Source organism: Calonectris borealis, chromosome 1, assembly GCF_964195595.1.
Source record: "Calonectris borealis chromosome 1, bCalBor7.hap1.2, whole genome shotgun sequence".
NCBI classification, from domain to species: Eukaryota; Metazoa; Chordata; class Aves; order Procellariiformes; family Procellariidae; genus Calonectris; species Calonectris borealis.
This window is the reverse complement of record NC_134312.1, coordinates 147,266,359-147,287,017: the sequence shown is the minus strand read 5'-3', so window position 1 is coordinate 147,287,017 and position 20,659 is coordinate 147,266,359. Positions and strand designations below refer to the sequence as shown.

The 20,659-nt window shown below is 41.1% G+C and overlaps 1 protein-coding gene across 13 annotated transcripts in view; it reads left to right on the top strand.

Moving 5' to 3' along the window:
• Positions 1-20,659, top strand: part of INPP4A (inositol polyphosphate-4-phosphatase type I A) — a 290,343-nt gene that overhangs the window by 122,302 nt on the left and 147,382 nt on the right. For 7 of the 13 annotated variants that reach the window (XM_075135062.1, XM_075135045.1, XM_075135054.1 and 4 more), the window contains one exon: positions 3,384-7,765. In XM_075135062.1, coding sequence (XP_074991163.1) covers positions 3,384-3,516 — 133 coding nt within the window. In that variant the 3' untranslated portion in view covers positions 3,517-7,765. Of the gene's footprint in view, positions 1-3,383; positions 7,766-20,659 lie in introns of those variants that run through there. The other 6 variants (XM_075135016.1, XM_075134982.1, XM_075134989.1 and 3 more) reach the window with 2 other exon arrangements.

The window sequence follows — 20,659 nt, the reverse complement described above, 5'->3', positions numbered from 1 at the left end:
ATTTTTACGAGGTATGAAGAGAAAAATAAAAACATGGGTGGGGTTTATAAGAAATTCTAAGAAATTTATTTAAATAAATAAACAAATTTCTACCTTCATTTCAAAGCATAATATCCAAATTACATTACTGAACAGTTTGTAGAACCATAGTCTTGTTCCTTTCTCATGGTTAAGTATGTGCCAATAGACTAGTGTACCCACTCAGAAAACAACTTGCGGTGCGCTGCATGCAGAATTACTTTATTCTATTTGTAGATCTGCATTTTGTAATGTATTGAAGACAAAAAGAGAATGATTTGTGGTTAGAAGGAGGATGTAATTGGCATTAGCCTGCTAATGATCCATTATCTGTTTCAGGTGCTCTGTTATAGAACTTATTCTGAAACCGGGTCATTATCATCCTAGAAGTTAAAGACATTGGTCTTTCTTTAATATTTCAGGCAAGAAGAGGGAGGTATCAGTTAGCTCCTTTAGTAGGTGGGTTTGAGGTTTTCCATTGGGCTTTGTTTTAATTACACTAGACTAAATACTACCGTTCTTTCCATTTTTAAGTGTTGGACAGCTTTAATAAATTATGATGTTGATAGTGACTTAGAGATAAACGAATGATGGTAAGTTAATATTTATTTAAGTGGTAAGACTACAGCAGCTTACCTAGTTTAGTCATGCAGAATAATTGCAGATGAAATTTGATCATCATTTATATATAACACCAAACTGGAAGAGGCCTATTTAAACTGAAAGATTTTGTTGACGCAGTGGTCTGGCAGAGCTTGTCAATAGCAATAGCTGATCAAAAAACCTAACCTCATTTAATGTAGTTTGCTAAATTCATAAAGGGATTTACTTCGCTTGGTGCCTGAGATGACACAAAATTGGGCTTCTGGGGAGAACTCTTCTAGTACTGTGATTTCTATTTTCTACTATTACTAACTTGCTCAAAAAACATAGGTAGCTATAGCTTTTATTATAAATTTTAATGGAATTTGAAAGCTTCTGAGAGAGGTAAGCTTAAAAAAAGAAAAAAGCATAGTTAGAATAAAAATTAGAATAAAATCCTAAATTTGGTGATTATTCTAACTAAAAAAAAAGTATGTGGTTGTATTTGTGTCTTCATGAAATGAGACTGTACAGTACACTATCTCCTGGTATTTTTCCTCACTATTCTTCTGATTTTGTTTTTAGAAGAAAAAAAAAACGGAAAGATATATACACTTTTTAAAATATATATACACATCTCTCTCTCTCTCTCTCTCTCTCTTTAAGCATGTATCCTATTTATTTTTAGTTGCAATGCATTTAGGTAAAGCCTTACTGCTGATGAGATTTAAAATCATGGTATGATGGTATTGGACATATCCATGTCCTGTGCTGATATCTAGTACCACTGTGTCTCTGTACAGATCATCTCTTCTTCCTGATTAACACTCGTTCATTTGCTATGGGTACCAAAATCTTCCTTTTTACAAAGTGAACAAATGTCAGGTTGGACTGTGGCCTTGATATTGCAATGTAATGAGTGTCCTGGGTTCAGTCTAACAAGATGTGAAAGTAACTTTAGTAGGAGTATCTCCACTGAACTCCCTGAGATTATTAATCTGTTTAAATAAAGTATGAATGCTTTGCTGAAGGTGACACTCATTAAGGTTGCAGTAAGACCACCCTTAAATTCATCTAGAATGAAAGCCTAGGCTTTATGAAAACAATGTAGGTTTTTTCTTAAACTTTGGTGGGGACAAGTTTTCATCTTTTTTAGCTTGGTCTGTGCTTTCGTTCAGGCGTTCAGATTTAAAATGCTGTAGTGCATACTGCTTATGTGCCTCCAGCAGAAGAAACATGGCACATGAAATGGTGTGTGAAATACATCTTTGTCACCATATCTGTGGCCCACCTGTGCCATAGAGGGACATGTGCAATAACCAGATGCAGTGGAATGAATTATGAACAGAATGATTCACTTTTGAGTGAAAATGCTCATCCGGCATCCCGTATTTGCTAGTTAAACTTACTGGTTTTATTAGTAATCTGAACTATAATTTGTGCAAATTTTTGATGAATCTATTTGACTGCAGCAGCCTTTGGGGGGATTCTGTGAAACACAAAACAATGCCATAAAAATAGTGTCATCACATACGATCCATTCTCTAAAAGGCAGGCACAGAATGCGCTCAGGAGACAAATTTCAAACTTGCTTAACTCTTCCTTAAAGCAAAAAGTTACAATGTTTTATGAAGTCAAACGAGGTGGTACATACAGAGCACAGTAACAGTCAGTTTAACTAACCAAAATTAGAGGAATGGTGAGGTCAGTAAGAGCAGAGAGCTTTCAAACTGAACCAGAATCCAAACCCTCCTTTTGAATCAGATGACCACAGGTTACCTGATAGATGCTGAAGCCATCTCCAGACAGGAATAATGTGACATTTCCACCATAAGATGGTGTATTGTACACTTTGCCATGAAGTTCTAGTATTAAATCATTGTTTAGGTTTCAGTTCTCTATCAGGGAAAGACATTCTCCTGCAAGCCTAAATTGATTTATAATATATATTTAAAAGATAGTGCTTCCTCTTTGTATGTGTGTTTTTGGATATAATCAAAGGAACTCTGAAGCAGATTTACAAGTGTAAAGAAGCCTTAAAACTGGAGTAGTTTTTTTATAGTAGCACAGAACCTCTTTGTAATGTGGGGCAGTTGCACCAAAACATTGGGTAAAAATTAAATTCTGCACAGCTTTGTTTCATTGGGGTGATGACTGTCAATGCAGCCAATCTTTTTTGCACCCACACAAAGCTGCTGTTTCACGATTAAGATTTTTTTTTTAGACTATGTTGGTTTTCAAGTCAATTTATGCATGCAGAGATAACTGGAAAGTCATTATTTTTGTATCAGCTCTGATCTTTAAGTAAGTACTGATAATACTGACATACAGGGAACAATAAAATTATTTAAAGCTCTTACTGAGAGAAGAGCAGTTTTTCTTTTTCAGCTTAATATACTTAATATAATAAATTAGCAGAACTGCTTGTAAGCAATCTCTTGGGATCCCTTGTGCAATGAAGCGGCATGTGAACTCCACAACAGTGTACCCTGAAATACATGAAACCATCATAAAAGAACTTTTTCAGTAGATGTGCTGCTGCTTTTTAGAAATGCAAAACTACCAATCAGACATAGCATGTATCCATTCTGTGTGCTTCTTACTAGCATTGTATGATGAGTCATCATTTTTAATATTTGCAGTGGCAAATTAATTAAACGCTCATTAAATATAACCAACTTTCTGTTAATGCTATAAAATAACCAGTTCATTTCATCTTAGTTTAAGTCTTTTTTTTTTCCTTTTTACTGCTGTCATTTTTTGTGCTTGTTTTTTTTCCCCAGTGAGGGTTGTCGGCGAGAAAATACAATGAAGAATGTTGGATGTCGCAAGTATGCATTTAATTCCCTGCAACTGAAGGCTTTCCCAAAGTATTACAGGCCTCCAGAAGGAACTTATGGAAAAGTTGAAACATAAGCATACTATGTCCTTTAATTGCTGTTCCATTAAAACACGTGGATACACTCTAGATTAATACATGATTGTGTCATCCAGAAGAGATAAATAACCTTTTTGTACGTTTCGCTAGGTTATACAGAGCATGTTACTTACAGAATTGGAATCTATAGTAACAATTATTCTGACACCTTAGCTTGAGAATAGTGTGATGACTCTCTGCCCGTTTAAATAGCCTTCAGTGTATGTAAGATGAACAGATATTGTGCTACTTAATAATTACCTATATGCAAATAGCTAGGTACCTCCTGGATGGGCAAGGACTCTAAGAACGGCGTTTAGGCAGCTGTTTCACATAACATCTTTTTATACTGAGTTGACTTGAGATTGAGCTTTTCATAAACTTTTTAAAACTGGGAGTAAAACTCAAAAGTTGTAAATAAAAAGGGATTGGATCCTAGACAGTCTAATAACTGTAGAATGCATTATTACAATCAAGAAACAGAAGTTTAACTTTAAAAAAAAAATCAGCACAGTAAAAGCCAGGAGTATAAATTGGTTTACTGTATATAGGACGCCATCTTCATATATGAAATTAACAATACATAAAAGGCCAGGCATATGAGGTCTAGTTTCTAGCTCTGTCCAAACAAAACAAATTCCTGTCATCTTCAGCAGATAAGGACTTGGGCACACATCTTAACTGATTTTAAAAAACGTTTCAAAAACATAATATGCTTAACCATTAATGCCACCAACAGTCCCGCCTGCCCCTTCAAACTATAAGGCAAGTGCAACAAGCAAGTTGCTAATGGTGCTTGTGACATGTTCAGTATGTTCCATGGTATTGTATATTAACACATTTTTACCCATAGCTTTTTATATCACCTCTGGATTGTATCTGCATTAGTATCTCGGGGGGTTACGTTTTTTTGATTAGTGTTTGATTTTTTTTTCCATATCAATTTTGTATGTCAATATAAAAATGCTCAAAGTGCCCAACGCATCCCCGTTGCTCCATAACCAAAATTGGTTTCTATTTACCTTTGCATTTTACCTGGGCAGATGTTCAGAATCCTGGGGGGGAAGTATGACTGTTTCCAGGGTATTTCTGAGGAAGGTAGCAATGCCCCATGTTGATAGAAAGGAACTGCTCATGTGCTACTGCTCATGCGTGAAAACCTCAGATGTGTTCTAGCTTATGACAAAGGTGGTCAGTTTGATAGCATTTGATACAAATGTTCAACAGATCTCCTCGGAAATAATCTCCCAAAGAATGCCTTTGAAGCTAATATACCTTTTAAAAAGCAGCTAAACATTGATTTCCGAATTTTAACAGGATTAAGTCATCTCTAGCTAGCTAAGTTCAGCAGACTGTGCCCTTTCCTTCTTGGTTTCTAAGTATATAAGCTTTAGAATAGAAAAATCTGCTCATTTATTCTTGTGAGAGTAGTAACAGCCAGGTAAGTATATGGCTGTTTTCTGATTTCTTTCTCCCTCTCACTGATGTTTGTCTGTGCTGTCACTGCTCTATCAATCAGTCATGTTCATTCTGCTCCCATGTAGGTTTGGGGGTTCCAGGTCTAGCAGTTTTTGCATTTTGCTTTTTGCAGTTTAACACTGAGCAGCATGTCACAAAGCCAGGTCAGAGAGTTCTGCTGACCTAGGCTGTTACCATTATTTCAGTCTCTCTAGGATAACAAAACGCTGAATTCTGTGCAAAATCAATGTATTGTAGTACCTATGCCAGGTCTGAACAAATCATCTACGGTAGAACGGTCCCTTGGAAATTGGTGAACAGAGTTCACCAATTAATAAGAAAGTGTGGATTTTATTTTATTTTATTGCTAATATGTAAACAAATGCATGGTGAAGAAGTTTTCAATGGGATCTCTTTAGACATGTTACTCCATTAGTTCTGCTCAACCTTCAGTCCCTGGCCCATTATTAAATGCTACATTTATTTTTGTATAAACTATACTCTTTATATCCCTTAGTTTTTATGAGTTGATAATTTTATTTTGTATATTTCAAACATAGTTAATTATATTTTAAGTCCTGTATTGTTACACTAAAAATCCTCCAATGTTCAGCTTCAGAAGAAAATAACAAGAGGTCTATTGTAACAATTAGCAGAGCCACTCTCTTAGACTGTGGCCAACAATCATTAGATCTACTCTAGAGCTTAGCGATCCTTTATTTATTTTGTATACCAATGTAACCAGAAAACGTTGCTGAATTTTGTATGTGCATGGTTTTTGCTCACCTTTTTAAAGTGGTGGAATACCAGTCTCAAGTACTGCGTTATTTTGTTTAAAATACTCTGATTTCAGTATGCTTACATGTAAAACATTGTTGTCCAGCTAACATTTTATATATACAGCATTGTCAGTACATGCACATCGACGGGCTTATTAAAGGGCGTAATGGACAGTAAGATCTCGAGCAGTTCATCAAAAAAGAAAAACTGTGAAACTTGAAATCCACATAGGACGCTTCACAAGGGTGAAGTAAGCTTTTCTGTTGCACAGGAGAGGCAAATTTTAAGGATTACTGTAAAATGAAGTTCTGTCTAATGTTCTTTTTTGAGTACATTTTTTAAATTATAAAACATACAAAGGTGAAAAAAGAAAACTGTTGCCAAGTATGTTCTGTGTATGTTCTGTGAAAGTACCTACAGCACAGTTGCCTTTTGTTTCATTTATACATGTAAAATTATTGTATAATACAACACTGTTTTGTCCCAACACAACTGTATTTGCCAAGCTTTGTGCATTGAAATATTTTTATTTATTTGTTTTTGGGCAGTATTAATATATCATAAACATATGGCTACTGTTTTATATATTCTAGTTCATCCAATCCATGTATGCTGTAAATGTGCTAGTCTTTAGGATGAAAACCAATAAAGAACTGACAAGAATAACAAACGGTGGCTTACTTTTAATGCGTTTGTGGTAAATTAAAATAAACACTTTCAGGTTCCTTGACTTGATATGCTTGATCTGTTGGAGAATATATTAAGCTAAAAGTTGTGCATGGAGATATTTTACACAGATATGCAAGTCAGGAAGTAGTTACTCCTAAACTCTGCTAAAGTACAGCTGCTATCAATTTTCTGTAGTTAAGTCTGGCACCAGTTTGTCCCACATGCTATACATTCAGCAGCAACAGTTAAACAAAGAAGCAGTATGAGATTTATTTTTTTAATTTTATATACTTTTTCCATGAATCTTCTATAAGACCTTCCTGAGCTTTGTTCTGTGTTTTTCACTCTTCCTTCCATTAATAGAATTCCTTCTCTGCTGCTGCTTCCCCTTCAGCCAACCTGTCCGTCCAGCAGCTTTAGTAGTTACGCTACTTTTCAGCAGGGATAAGTTGTCATTGTTGATTGTCATTTTGATTTCAGATTAAATAGATTTTGTATAATACTTTTTGTATAACAGACAATAAACCAGAGCATTCTGATTTCTATAAAATATGAAGAATACTACATAAAAATGTAACGCTACTGTCAGTGGATGTTTGAGAACTGTCAAATACAATTTTATTTGCGTGAAAGAGGACTGAGGACCCCAGGTGGGGCTCAATGAATTAGTTTTTCTTGTTACACAGAAAGAAAAACAGTACCAGGAAAAAACCCACGCTGCTTTCATTCGAAATGCAGAAAGAGAAGATGCTTGACAGGTGGGAATTCCTAAACTGCAAATGCAAAATACATATACACACATGTGTGTCTATATGCAGATCTGTATTTCAAAATTTTTAAATTTGTGTCAAAAAAGTATCAACCAGTGTTCTTTTTAATTTAAAAAGGTGAAATGTTTAAAAGATGGTTGAAAGTTTCACATCGTTAAAAGGCATTTTGAGCTATTAGAGAAATTGTCACTTGTTTGAAGCTGACATATGTGTCTCCATAAAGATCGCTCCATTCAAAACACAAGGCGACCATGAATCCGGGTTGCCTGTGGAGCTGTGGCTGTATGAAGGGCGTATGCGTGTCCATGGGTTGTAAAGATGCTACGGGGAGCTGCTGGGAGCAGCACTGACTGCGTGCTTTGGTGTGGAACCACAACTCGTTCCATCTCTTTGCCATGACTTTTGCTGGGCGACAGCCTTCAGGTGGGACGTGGAGCTGTGGTACAGCCTTCCGCGTACAGGCACTAACCGCTTCAGAAGGGCTTACCTGATGTCGCCAGTGTAAATTCTTAAAGTTCGAAACAGGTGCTCTGACAAAAGAGAGGAAATTTTAATAGATTCAACACAAAAAATGCATGAGAAAATAGAAAACCAAGAAGAATACAACAAGAAAATGGCAAAACACTTGTTTAAACCAGAAAAACAATCCTCATCAGAAGAAATTGTAGGTAATCTTGGTGACCAAGAGTAAGCTTTTTCACATTTTTTCAGTTTCTGAATTCCTAAACATTTCTAAAACCCACCTCAGAACTTTTGTATCTATATATTGTTGCCAACTGCATATGGGTTTAAAATAGCTCTCCCTAATGAATGACAAGACTTTCAGGCTATGAATGGGAAAGCTTAACAGCAACCTCTTTTTCTCACATTATTGTAAATGTTAGGCAAACTTTCTGCTCCCAGTTAATGAAGTATTTTGCACATTGCAACTGACTCCCTTTGGCAGCATGATGGTGACGTGTGGGGCTGTGTCCTACTTTATTCAGTAGTGTCCAACGTGATCAGTTGATGGCATGAAAATACAGTTTATAAGAGCCTGGTATCCCTGCCAAGCATTCCATTTCTTCTTAAGTCGTGCCAATATTACATTTTGTGTTATTTGCCAGTCTGGTCCTATAATTTCTGATGTCTTCTGTATTCCGCACGGACTTCAGCATCAAGAAGTCCTTGTTTTTTGTGGTGGCTATTGTATTTGTGCATATACCCTAAGTATTCTGAATGTAAAGTTCTGCAGCTCTGTATTTTTCAGATTTTACAGCATAAGGAACATACTGTGCATCCCTAATGTAATTTATTGTAAAGTTTTGGTCCTTGCAGTCAAAATACTTGAGATAATGTGCTGTTTATTACTTACGTGTATCATGTTGTACCTAACCGCAAATCACTAGGCTTGTTGACTGTTCCTGAGGGAGCAGGGTGGAGAAGCCTTCCCAGCGTCTCCAAGAGTAGTAACCCCAGACTAGATCACTGCCCATCAGGCTCACGGAACATTTAATTATTCACAAAGTTGAAAAGTTAAGAGAGATTGCAATGGCCAATGGTATAGGCATCATCTGGAATATGAGCGAATTACACTGTGGCTGAAATTGGTGATCTGGGATGGGAACGGTTTTGTTTGCTTAGTGCTCCCATCAGGGTCATTAGCAATCTTTTTTGCTGAAACTACACAGGGATTCCTGGCAAAAACCCTTGGGAGGGAGTTTGGACGTACATCCCAATTGGATGGTGTGGGGAAAAGGGGAGAAGTTGTAGAAAATTCTCAATCTAATTTAAAATTAAAGTTTTAATGATAAGGAATATGGAACTGGAACACAAAGCAATTACTTATCCACATGACCTCCAGATCAGCCCTGATTCTGGTAACTACGATGTGTGCTTAATTGCTTCAGCCTGCTACTTCACACAAGCTCATAAAGCTTTTCCAATGTGCACATCAAAGCATCAATAAAAATCTTACTGCTGCCCACGCCCTATGCGAGTTGTGCTTACGCACCAGTACGATGCAGAGAAAAACTGTTTAACTCGCATGATTTAAATCAAGTCAGGATGGATGCGGATTATCCACTTATTCATGGCGTAATTAGCAAGCGATCAGTGCGTAACGAGAGTCACAAGAACAGGAGTAATTAACAAGAACAAAATGATTAACTGGGAGCAAAGACCTTTAAAACCAAGGCAGTTTCTGCAGCAGGGATGCCTGGCAGGTATTTTATCCCTCCCCAAAGCCAGGAACGGCCATAACGCTGTCAACCACAAAAAACTCTCGTCGACCCACGCGTGTCGGGAGGTTTGGGAGCGCCGTGGCACTCAACACGTGAAGTGAAAAGAGCCGTTACCCTGCCGGGGGCCTTCGAACCGCCCCCTCCACGGCCCGCTCCGCCCGCAGCCACCCGTGGCCCCGGACACCAGCCCCGCCAGCCTCGCACCCCACGGGGCGCCCCGAGAGCAGCCGCGGCCCCCGAGGAGGCCTTCCCGCCCAACCGCCGCCCTCCCGCCGCGCCACGGCCGGTTAGAACGGGGCGGGAGCGGCGCGCGTCAGCCCCCTGCCCCAACGGCCGCCGCCTCGCGCGCCAGCCAGCCCCGGAGGAGGGGGCTCGGGGGCGGCGGCCCTGCCCTCACGGGAACGTTCTCCCCACATCCGCGGGGCAGACCCCAGTACCGCCGCCGCTCCTAAGTCCCCGCCCGAGGAGCCCGAAGGCGAGCGGGGGAGGAAGTTACCTCAGGTGGGGTTGGCGGCGGGAGCGACCCAACGGGCGGGCCGAAGGGGCCGAGCTGAGCTCCGGCAGGTCGCCGGTGGCGGCCGGTCTGCGGCGCGGTAATGAACACCCGGCTCGGCCGCGGTGGCGGTTGGTAGAGCCCAATGAAGGGACCCGCAGCGGTGGCTGCCGTCTTCCTTTCGAGGAGTACACCCGTGAGGGAGGCCGCTGTGAAAGGTGCAGCCTGGCTCATCCCTTTGGCCGGGTGTTGTAGAGTGCCCCCTCACGTACGTGTTACTCCAAATTATCATTCCTCATAAGCAAGGAGTGCTCGTCGGTGTGGACTATCCCCTCTCTCTAGTCTGTGGCATCTATTTTAGAAATGTGTTAGTAATGTAGTATTCTTTGCTCTGACAGAATTGAGAATCCTGTTGTAGTATTTGATAGATCCTGCGCTTAAATGAAACTTCCTAAAAGTCGTAGTCAGGTAACTGCTTAATCTATTTCTGATTTCTATTGACTTGGCATTTTGGTGGCTCTTGCAATTTCCATTTTGAAATAGAAGCGAGTTAATCATCTTTAGAGTTCATAAAATATTGTAGCAATAGAATCATAGAATTGCTTAGGCTGGAAAAGACCTTTAAGATCATCGAGCCCAACCGTCAACCAGGCACTGCCAAGTCCACCACTAAACCATGTCCCTAAGCGCCACATTTACACGTCTTTTAAACATCTCCAGGGATGGTGACTCAACCACTTCCCTGGGCAGCCTGTTCCAGTGCTTAATGACCCTTTTGGTGAAGGGTGGTCATAAACACAAAACATGTTTATATAAAGGAAAGATAGCTAATTGCTTTTAATATTTCACTACAGATTGCTTAAACTGTAGCCATGTCTTGAAATACTGCTTTTCGCAAATAGTGCAGATTTGAGAAGACCTAAAAAGCAAGATTGAAATAATTTACTCTTTTTTTAGATCTTTCAAGACGTTTATTAAATAATTGCCACTGATTGATGTTGGTATTGGGCAGATGATGGCTCTGGCATCTAACATTGAAATCCTGGAGATTACCTGCTGTTATAGAAATGCTCTGTTTGAAAATGTCTGTAAAAATGCCCTTCATGTTACAAGTTTATAACAAACACAAGGTGATCTAGCCTAAATGTGAGAGAGACATCCATCAGGTCTTGAATAGCATTTGTTAGCTATAATAGGGTAGTCATTGTGATGTTTTTTTTCTATAAATCTTTCTGGCCTCAGAACTTTCTGATTCAGGGTTATTCCTGCCCCATTTTGTTCCTCTAACAGTGAGATTTTTATTCCATGTTGTTCATGTTGTGTTTTGACCAAATTTCCCATAAGCATGACAGGACTTTCAGTTAGAGCACATCAAGTTACATTGTCAATCAATTTTAAAGTTGTATGAGAGAGTGGTATTCCTTGAAATGCTGTGGCAGTATCCACAACTTCATGGTCTGTAGGCAAATGGCTGAAGATGAGTATCTTTTTGACTTTTCTCGGTTCCTTGTCAGATTTAGAATACTTTCATGAAACTTCTACATCTTCCAAAAAAGTGAATTTTCTGTATGAAAAATAAGGCTTTACAATACCTATGTGGGAGTAGTCTCTGGAAGTAGAGAGCACCGCTGTGAGACATGGCAGGAGCTAGAATAAAGCTTATTGAGAAATATCAGCCAGTAGAAGTGCTTAATTATTGAGTTGAAATACGGCAGTGCTACTAAAAATTCATCTGGCTTATTTTCCTCAGTCCCAGCCCCTTTCCTCTAAGATGTTTCATCAGCTCCACAGTAATTCAGAAAATGCAGGTGTACTCTCTCATCTGACAGGGGGGCAGTGGGCACCGCAGTGCTTGTGGGAGGTCAGCGTGCGGGAGCAGCCTGTGGTGTGGTGCAAAGCAGCACGGTGCAGCCGACCAGCAGCCGCTTTTCGAGGCACTGAATTTCCCAAGTCACCGTGAAAAGTGGCGTCCCCTTAGTTGTCTTTTTCCATGGCAGCAGTGTCAGGGGCTGCCTGCAGAGCTGATTGCAACTGTTGACCCCAGGAGCTGATGCAAAAGAAGATGTGGGATTTGTTTTCCCCCTGTGTCAGGCTAGTGTGACTCAGCTCCAGGTGTTTGTCTTAAGATGCTCTGCAAAGCGCAGGGAAATGAGAACTATCGGATGTTACAAAGGGAAGAGGAAGACATGTCAAAGGAGGATGGAAGATTTGTTTGTCCTGTCTTCTTCCCTCATGAGCAAAAGAGGAAAATGGCCAATGTTTGTTTTTACGATGTGCATCTAAATTGGTTCTGTACCATAATGGCTGACTCAGCACACAAAATCCACATTTCATCCTCAGCTGTGTGTGCTGGTTCTGCAGTGAGTTACACATTACAGATTCTAGCTTCGCTGCTGCCATCAGCAAAGCTTTGCAAGAGCCACTTAGAATTCTCTTGTAATTCTACAAAGGATGCCTGCCACCCATAGCTTGCCTAACTTGTGGGTATCATCTTTGTTGCCTGATGTGGTGTTGAGCTTCCTGAGGCTTTCTATATTGGGAATTGCTGATGAGGAAGAGTTTATCATTGAGACTCACCTTGGCCTGGGCTTCCTTCTCCCACCGCAGCACTGGGAGAAGAGGCAGGGCTTTGTACCTCTAGCCTCACAGGCACAGGCACAGGCACAGCCTTACCCCAGCTGCATTTGGCACACCCAAGCCTGTGGTCAAGGGCCTCATTTGCTGCCTGCACCCTCTGCTCTCCATTGCTTTGCAGCCCCGAGCAACCCAGTCACCAGCGTGTGCTGCCCTTCTGGATCTTTCTTGCAGCTGCACTGCACCAGCTGGTTGCATGGGTTGCTGGAAGCTGAGCTCTTCTTCTTTTTCTCTTCTGTGCCTCTCTCCCTTTCCCCCAGTCATCCTTGGAAGACAACTCCAAAAGCACCAGATGGCTTTTTCAGTGCATGAATTGTTATACAGTGTGGCCCTTTCCAGTAAGGCAATGAAGTGCTGCTGGTCTAGGTTGTGGGAACTCGGTGGGGATTTTACTGAGTGAAGAGATGGGCAAGTGATTCCTCATCCCGCCAGGAGGAATTGTCACTAAGGCAGGCAGGCCGAGTGCCATGGGGCATTTCCAGCTGCGAACTGTTTCCTGGAGTCAGCTTAACCTAGGTTAGCTATCTGTTTTTCACGGTTTGGGGGGAATGCAAGAAGCAGCCTCTTGTTTGTAATTCCACGGCCCAAATGTTCCCCTGGTACAGGATTCTCACCGTTAGGCTTACATTTCATCAGCAGTGCTGTCCTGCTGGTGTTTTGTCTGCTCTGGGAACGCTCATACTGGTGGGGCTCCCCAGGGGCCAGGGAAATGCTCATTTTCTGGGTCCTGCTGGGGCTCGGGCAGCACAGAAGTAGTTCTAGGTGTCTTGAGAATTACTTAATTAAACAGGCAGTTAATAGGTAAGACTGGGCAGCCAGCTAGATTCGAGGCTTACCAACCTAAATTAGGAACCCCAAAGCATCTGTACTTGGTCATAGGAAAAACCAGCCCAGCCTCATGTCCTGTCTTTGACAGTGACTTCTACCTGATAACTGTGAAAGCACAGAATAAACGTAGCGTGGGCTTTCCAAGTGTATATTTGTGCAAATTTTAACAACTTGCATTTTTGAAAGTATCTGTGTCGGAAGTGTTAGCTCTGAATCGATTTATACAGTGCTGTTATGGTGCTTTCCATTGTGTCACATGATCTCTACTTCCCCTTCTCTGGGTGTTCATTTCTTTATTTCTTTTTGGGCTCTCATTGTCTGAGTCCTCAGAGAATGAGGATTACCGGGTTTATGCAGGTTGTGCATGGAGTGCCTGAAGTAAGTTTCAAAAGACTGAGAGGAGTCAACTGCTGTTCTGGTCCCACCACTTACGCTACCAACCTGATGAAAGATGATTGGGTGGCAGCCCAAAGTTTGTACTCGCAGAGATTGAGAACAACCATGTGGTGGCATGCAGGGGCGGTGCAGGGTCATCCACAGCGTTAGTACTCCAGTGCCACTTGAGTGCTCGCAGGTGCAGGGTACTGTGTTAATGCTGTCAATTGGTTATTGGAGAGCCAAGCCAGGAATCAGGGCTACAACTGAGTAGAAAAGTGGTACTTAGAAGGGCGGAAGCTTTGAAGGCACTTAGACCGAGGGTGGTTTTTGCTTTAAAACATTTGCTCTTTAATCAATATTATTCATGAATCTTGATATATAGGTGACCTATGGGCGAGTCATGAGGCTCTTCTGGATCTCAGGAAGAAAGGCACAACAGCACATAGTGTAATAACATTGCCATTTTAATAAGATGATAAAATAAAAAGAAGAATATAGATAGCAAGTAAATCTCACGTCCCATCAGGTGCTGGGAACCCTGCTTTCGTGGAGCATCGGACAGACCCCAGATGGATTCCCACGGCAGGGTATGCAGATCCCGTCCCTGGGGAGGTTTGGTCCCCTCCCGCACCACGGTGCCTTTTGTCGTGCGTAAGGAACAAACCCATCTATCTCCTCCTGACAGGTAGGAGTGTCCTGTCCTCTCTTTCATGGTGTTCACCAGAGTGCAGCACCGGCGGGCATGGGACATTCCAGCACGTCCCCTTACAGTGCTGTGTACGTGGGGTTATACAGCGGTTACTCGTGCTAACCTATGGGCTTCTCAAGCCTGAAGTAGGAGGCCTGAAGCAGGGCAGGCATGGCTTGTCCAAGATCACTAACTCCTCGGATACAACATCTTCCACAAGGCTCCCAATAATACAACCTGAAAGAGAGCAGGGCTGCGGCAGGGCTTTGGTATTGAAACTAATTAGTGGGACAGAATGAACAATAAGAACTGAAATACTCACTCAGAGGGGAGAGAATGCAGAGCCCTGGAAAAAAGCTCAGCAAAGGTCTTTCACAAGGATAAATTGGACTGAAAGACTGGGGATGGAGGGCAGAAACCAATGTGTTGGGGAACAAAAATACAAAATAATTGCATAAAATTCCTCAAGCAGGGGTATAGAAATGAGTTGTAAAGAAGTTCTATGCGAATTGGAGGAGCTGAGTTTCTTGAACATGTACAGAACATCACAGGTTAAAAGGATTCAGTATCGGGGAAGTAATAATTTTGTTAGGTGAGCAGATATAGAAGAAAAGATACTGAAAGCATGTAGAAGGGGAAAGTGGTTCATTTGTAGATAGTTTGATGAAAGAAATATTAAAATAAATATAGGAAATAAAGAGCTTGATTGCGTTAGGCTTGTCTGGCAAGTTGTGATACTATGCTTGAAGAGAAGTAAAAGCCTGATGTGACTAACAGAGTGCCCCGCTTTGTGCACTTTCACCATTGAACTGCAAGAACTTTCCAGTTCCTCTTGTTTTAGGATTTTTGGCACATTACTGTTGAGGAATGATAGCTGTGTAGACTGGCGGTGGGGAGAGTAGTGTTAATTTTCCCAATGTACAACTCATTAAAGCAACATGCTACTACTGTAGCTGAGATTTTTTTTCAAGGTTTCAGGAAATATCATAGAGGAAATTTTAAGGCCAGCTGACGCTGCTGTGATGGCCTGAATGCTGTTTGTAGCCACAGAGGGGTGCTGTTTATCTAAATAGTAGGACTCTCATTCTTCACTGTGCAGAGAGAGGAAATTGCATTACTCAAATTTATTGTGTTAGGGGGAGTGTTTTCCAGTCTGCTGATTTAATCAGAATTCCTGAAAGCCTACTGGGATTTTTTTTCCCATGGGTTAATATTGCTGTAGAGACCAAATCAGTGACTTTTCATGAGGAGGCTCTATTTAAAAACAAAGCCAACACAGTTAATACTGTCCATCCATTTTCTGAAGCTCTCTGGTGCCAAACCTGCTGACTTCAGCAATATTCAGTTTCTATTGTTCTAATAACTGCATCATATGGATTTTTGCATGCAGTTGATCCATGCAAGGGCACTAAGTCAGCACACAATGTGCCTCATTCTCATTGCACGTACCTGGAACCATGGGTTCAACTCATGGCCAGTGCCCAGGTCCCGCATTTGCTTAATCTGAGATTAAGTTCTGCTAAGTGAGACCACTTATTGCAGCCACTTACTGTGTGCCACTTACTGTAGCATGAATGTTTGCTTTCTGTTTGAGCTGTGATGAATTACCCTTGTGGAGCATTTAGACTGTTGAGTTCAGCTGCCTGAAAGAAAGGAATCCTCTTTTATCCTGCCTTTCCTCCCTCCCTTCCTCACGCATATATGAAATCTGAATTTGTCATTAACTTTCTAAATGTAGCTAAACTGTTTTATTCCTTGTGTCTTTTTTTTCTCCCTCTGTATTTCAGAGTATTAAGATATCCATTCTGCCATGGCCTTTGCTTAGTTTAACTGAAGCATTAAGGCATTACTGATGTTTTCTTAAGCTCTGTTGATTTTTACACCCCACCCCTGCCTTGAATTGGAGGCCAAGTCTTCAGCCACAGAATAGAATTTGACAGGCAGGCGAATGGGAGCAAGGTTTGGCAGTTAGACCTGCATCGGACGCTCATAGGAAGAAACTTTTGTGTTGCTGGTTTGGAATGAGACATAAGTGAATATTCCTTGAAATTACTGTTGTCCAAAAAGATTCCTAGTTTATACAGCACAACAAGAATTTCCCTGCAAGCCGTAAGCTGAGTCATACCTGTTTAATGTAGAATGTTACGTAGTTTTTAGGGACTTTCTTCATTCTCTGTTGCCAAGCTCTTCAATGTTGGCAGAATTTTGCTGGTAACTAACTTGACTGCTAAGGACAGGCTATACCAGGAGGATGGGCGATGTAAAGCTGAAGGGGCTGAAAGTCCTTTCCCCTTCCAGAAAGCCAACAACAGCCAGTGAAGGAGCACACCAAGGAACATTTTAGTTTTTCGTCCGATTCCAGCTTCTATTTCCCTCTTGAGAGGCAGTGAGCCATCCTCCCTAGCTTCTGTTGTCTTCTACATTGCCATAAAGCAGGTTAACATCCTCTCTCCAGTGAGTATTGTCTTCTCTGAAAATAACTCTAGAATGGGCCAGTGAGTGATACTGGGCGAGGCAGAAGCTGCTCCAGGTGCTCACTTTCCTAGTACACTTGCTTCCCAGCAAGTTCCTTGTAACTAAGCCAAAACACCACAAGTGACTTCATCCTGCCATGGACCTGTACCAAAAACTGCCCAGGCAACTTTCCAGAATAGTTTTTTTTTTTTTCCTTTTTTTTCCTTAAGAATACTTTATTAGCTCAGAATTATAAAGTGGACAGCCTGTACCTCCTTCCTAGAGGTATCATCTCTTCCCCCGGCCCCGCACCCTCCCCAGCCAATACATTTTGTCTTTTGTAGGAAGCCAGATTCCAGATCCCCTGTCTTATTTAGAGCAAGTAACTGAACTGGTGATTTTTCACAGCTTGCAAGAGAGTCCGTCTTGGACTCCAGGACAGTCTGTTCACTTCACCTCTTGTAAGTACTCTGGCATGTATCCCGTGTGAATCCTGTTATCGCAGTGCTAGAACATCCCATTCACTTCCCGCTGCCACTCACAGACTACTTGAGTGTTATCTTGTAAAACTTCATGAGACACTAAAAGTGTACCCCGCCCCAAAGATCCCGTATTATCCAGTGTTATTGACACTCTGACTCAAACATTTGCTTCACAGTAGGCAGATAGAGAGTGAAGTCAGGTCTCAGATATAGGGTGCTTCCTGAAGGACCACTATTTGGTGATCCTGGCTTGAAAAAAACACTTTAAGGGGGTTTCCTCAGGAAGTGGCCATAATATCTTTCTTGACACTTCCCTCCACTTTGTGCATTTCTCTTGGTGCAATACGTGATCTGCTGTTTAAGGTCAACTGATCCAACTGATGTTTTTGGATCTGAGCAGCTACCTTTACACAGTTGCAAAAAAAAAAAAAAAAAGTTTTATTCAGGACAGTTCTCATTTCCCAGCAAATATAGTGCTATTACGGTTTTCATTGCCTCTTAACACTCTCAATTTTTATTGGTCCCCCAGAGTTTAGGCTAGCACTTCATTGTATTTTCTCTGGCTCCTGCAGATGCTTGTGGCTTTGCTTTCTGGTTGTTTGATTTCTTCTTTGCTGTATATTAAAACAAAAAAAGTCATGCTCCACTCGCTGCTGGATCACACAGCATCTAAGTAAGTAGCAAACTAGGAGTATGGCTAGTAGTTGCATTCAGAGGGCTGCTGAAGAGCATGCTGATCCCGTCATCCTGAAGAGTGCTTTAGTATTGATGTGAATAAAGCACTGGTTGACCATAAAATCCATCCTTGACTGGCCTTAGATGGAAACAGGCACTGGGCAAAAGACTCAGTTTTGAAGCAGAACCTGTTTAAAATGAGGTGACTGAATGCTCTTCCAGTTGCAGCAATCGTACAGTAGAAGCTGGGTTACTTCCAATCCCAGCACATGGCTCTCTTCTAATGAACTGACTCACTGTGAGCTGAAGTCGTTATTGTTTCATGAGGCCGAAACACTGAAGCTCAGAAAACTTGCTCATAATTACAGGTTGGGAAAACAGAGAGGGCAAAGTCAAAGCTATATTTAGTGTAAAACATCACTCCGGGTGAAATAGTTTCAGTGAAAGATAGCTTCTTACCCCATGAAGGTAAACACTTGTGCACTCTTAATTTTACTTCCCATTGGGTCGGGCAGACAGTTCATGGTCAGCTAGAGTCCAGTGGACAACTTCATCTGACCGTGACACTCCAGTGTTAAGAATCTGCTGTTCACTCACATTCTGCATCCTACATCATCCTAGAGTTTTCCCGTTTGGTACTTGTCTCGCAGGGCAGTGGCCAAGCTACAGTACATACCGCTGCTGATAGAGCTGTGGCCAGGCCTGGGCCCAGACCTGTTCATTGGTGTGTTGGTTCATTCCAAGTGTCTGTATCCATGAAATAAACACTAACTGACCTTTGACCAGAATTTTATGTCCTGTTCTGATACAGCTTTATCCTTAACCAAAATCTCTAATGCCTTTCAAGAGCTTTATGAAATAGAGCTTCTGCTAATTAAACTGATTTCACATGTTAGGGCCATGCTTACCTACTTCAGGCTTTTTGATTTTAAAAACAAGCCAGAAACCTTTCAGGCTTTTAAAGTCTATTATTTGTTAAAGTTGGCAGAATAGAACTGCCCTTTTGGAGCAGCAAAATAATTATCAAAATTAACAATAGTTAGTTCTCTTCCTTGCTGGGAACTTTGTATTCCCAGTAGCTCCTAGGTCTGGAAGAGAAGAGCTGACACATGGTAGTTTGGCCCTGATGCTACTCTGAAGAAATATTTTAAATTATCAGAAGGGCTGTGAGCTCCCTCGTTTCCAGGAGAGGCCGTCTTCTGAGCGCTTTAAGCTTTTTTCCCCTGGTCTTTTTACTCGAGATGGAACTTCCCTCATGGTCTGAGCTTCAGTCTTGTTCATTCTGCTTTTGAAAACACAATCCACCCTTGCTTCCGAGCTTCTGACTTTACTTCTCCCCATATTCTTTTATCTTAAGCTGTCGTTCTAGCAGGCTGCAACATTTTCAACCCCATCTAGATTTTTATATAAGACTTTACATGTGCTTTGCCAAAAACCTTGTGTTCTTTTATTTTTACGTCATCATAAGAGGTCTGTCCTCTTTATTATTCTGTGATGTCTGTGGATGCTTCTAGCTCATCACACACCACCCCCACCCTCACCCATTTTCAGTAATTTTAAAAGCATTTTCAATGCATGTAAAGAGAGACTATATCATAAAAGCTGGAGAGGATACACCTCAGCGAGAAGGCAGCAAAACCTGTGTTGTACATGTACTTACCATACACAGAGGTTTCTTTAGAAATACCTAACTTTTGCCCAGATTTTATTTCACCTAAATTCTGTAAATTACAGTTAGGACTTCTTTTTAAGGCAGCTCTTTTCCTTTCATTAACTAGGCAGAACAGAGTGAAGGTGCTCTCCAAAATATCCTTTGAATAGACGGAAGGAAGATAGGACACTCAGAAGTAGGAAGGCTTTAGGCCTAGGATATTTTCCGTATAAATTTTGGGAGAAGGACATCCTTTTTCCTTTCTTAGGAAACTCAAAATTGTGTGTCAAAGATCTTGATAGATCAGGTTGTTTCACCCCTGGAACTTAAGTAATATTTAATTGGTGCTCAAGAGGACACTCTTCACAAGCAAGAACTATTCTAAAGGCAGTAGAAGTTATTTGCATAACACAAGGGAATGGCTCACATTTTTGGGGAAAAGTCTAAATTACTTGTGTGTTGCCTTGTCTTGTTCAAAGGGAAATGTTCATGAAGCAGAAAATTTTCCCTGTCCTCACAACTGCTTAAACCACTGATGACTATTAGTATCTCAGAATGCATTTCTGCTTCTATCCTCCATGGAATCAATTCTAATATAAACACCTGCTGGGAGAAAGAGGTGACACATTAACTTTAGCAGCTTCTTTCACCTTGAAGTTACTACTAGTTACCTTCCCAAGTTCCACGTACAGAGAAGCAGGCCCTGGCATGTCAGTAGCTTAACTATTTATTCTTTATTTTGCATACAGTCAGAGACTTGTTTGCCCGGTTACTCAGAAGGAAATTGCATACAAATCCAAGCTGAACATTTCATGACCTTGCATGGTTCTAGAAATACCCAAATTTTAAGAACAAAGGAGTTCCAGCAGTTTCCTATTTCAGAGATCTGTATCTTCAAGCTTCTGCTGGTGGCAGCAAGAAGACAGCAGTCTGTCAGTTGTAGAGATTTTTTTACATAAT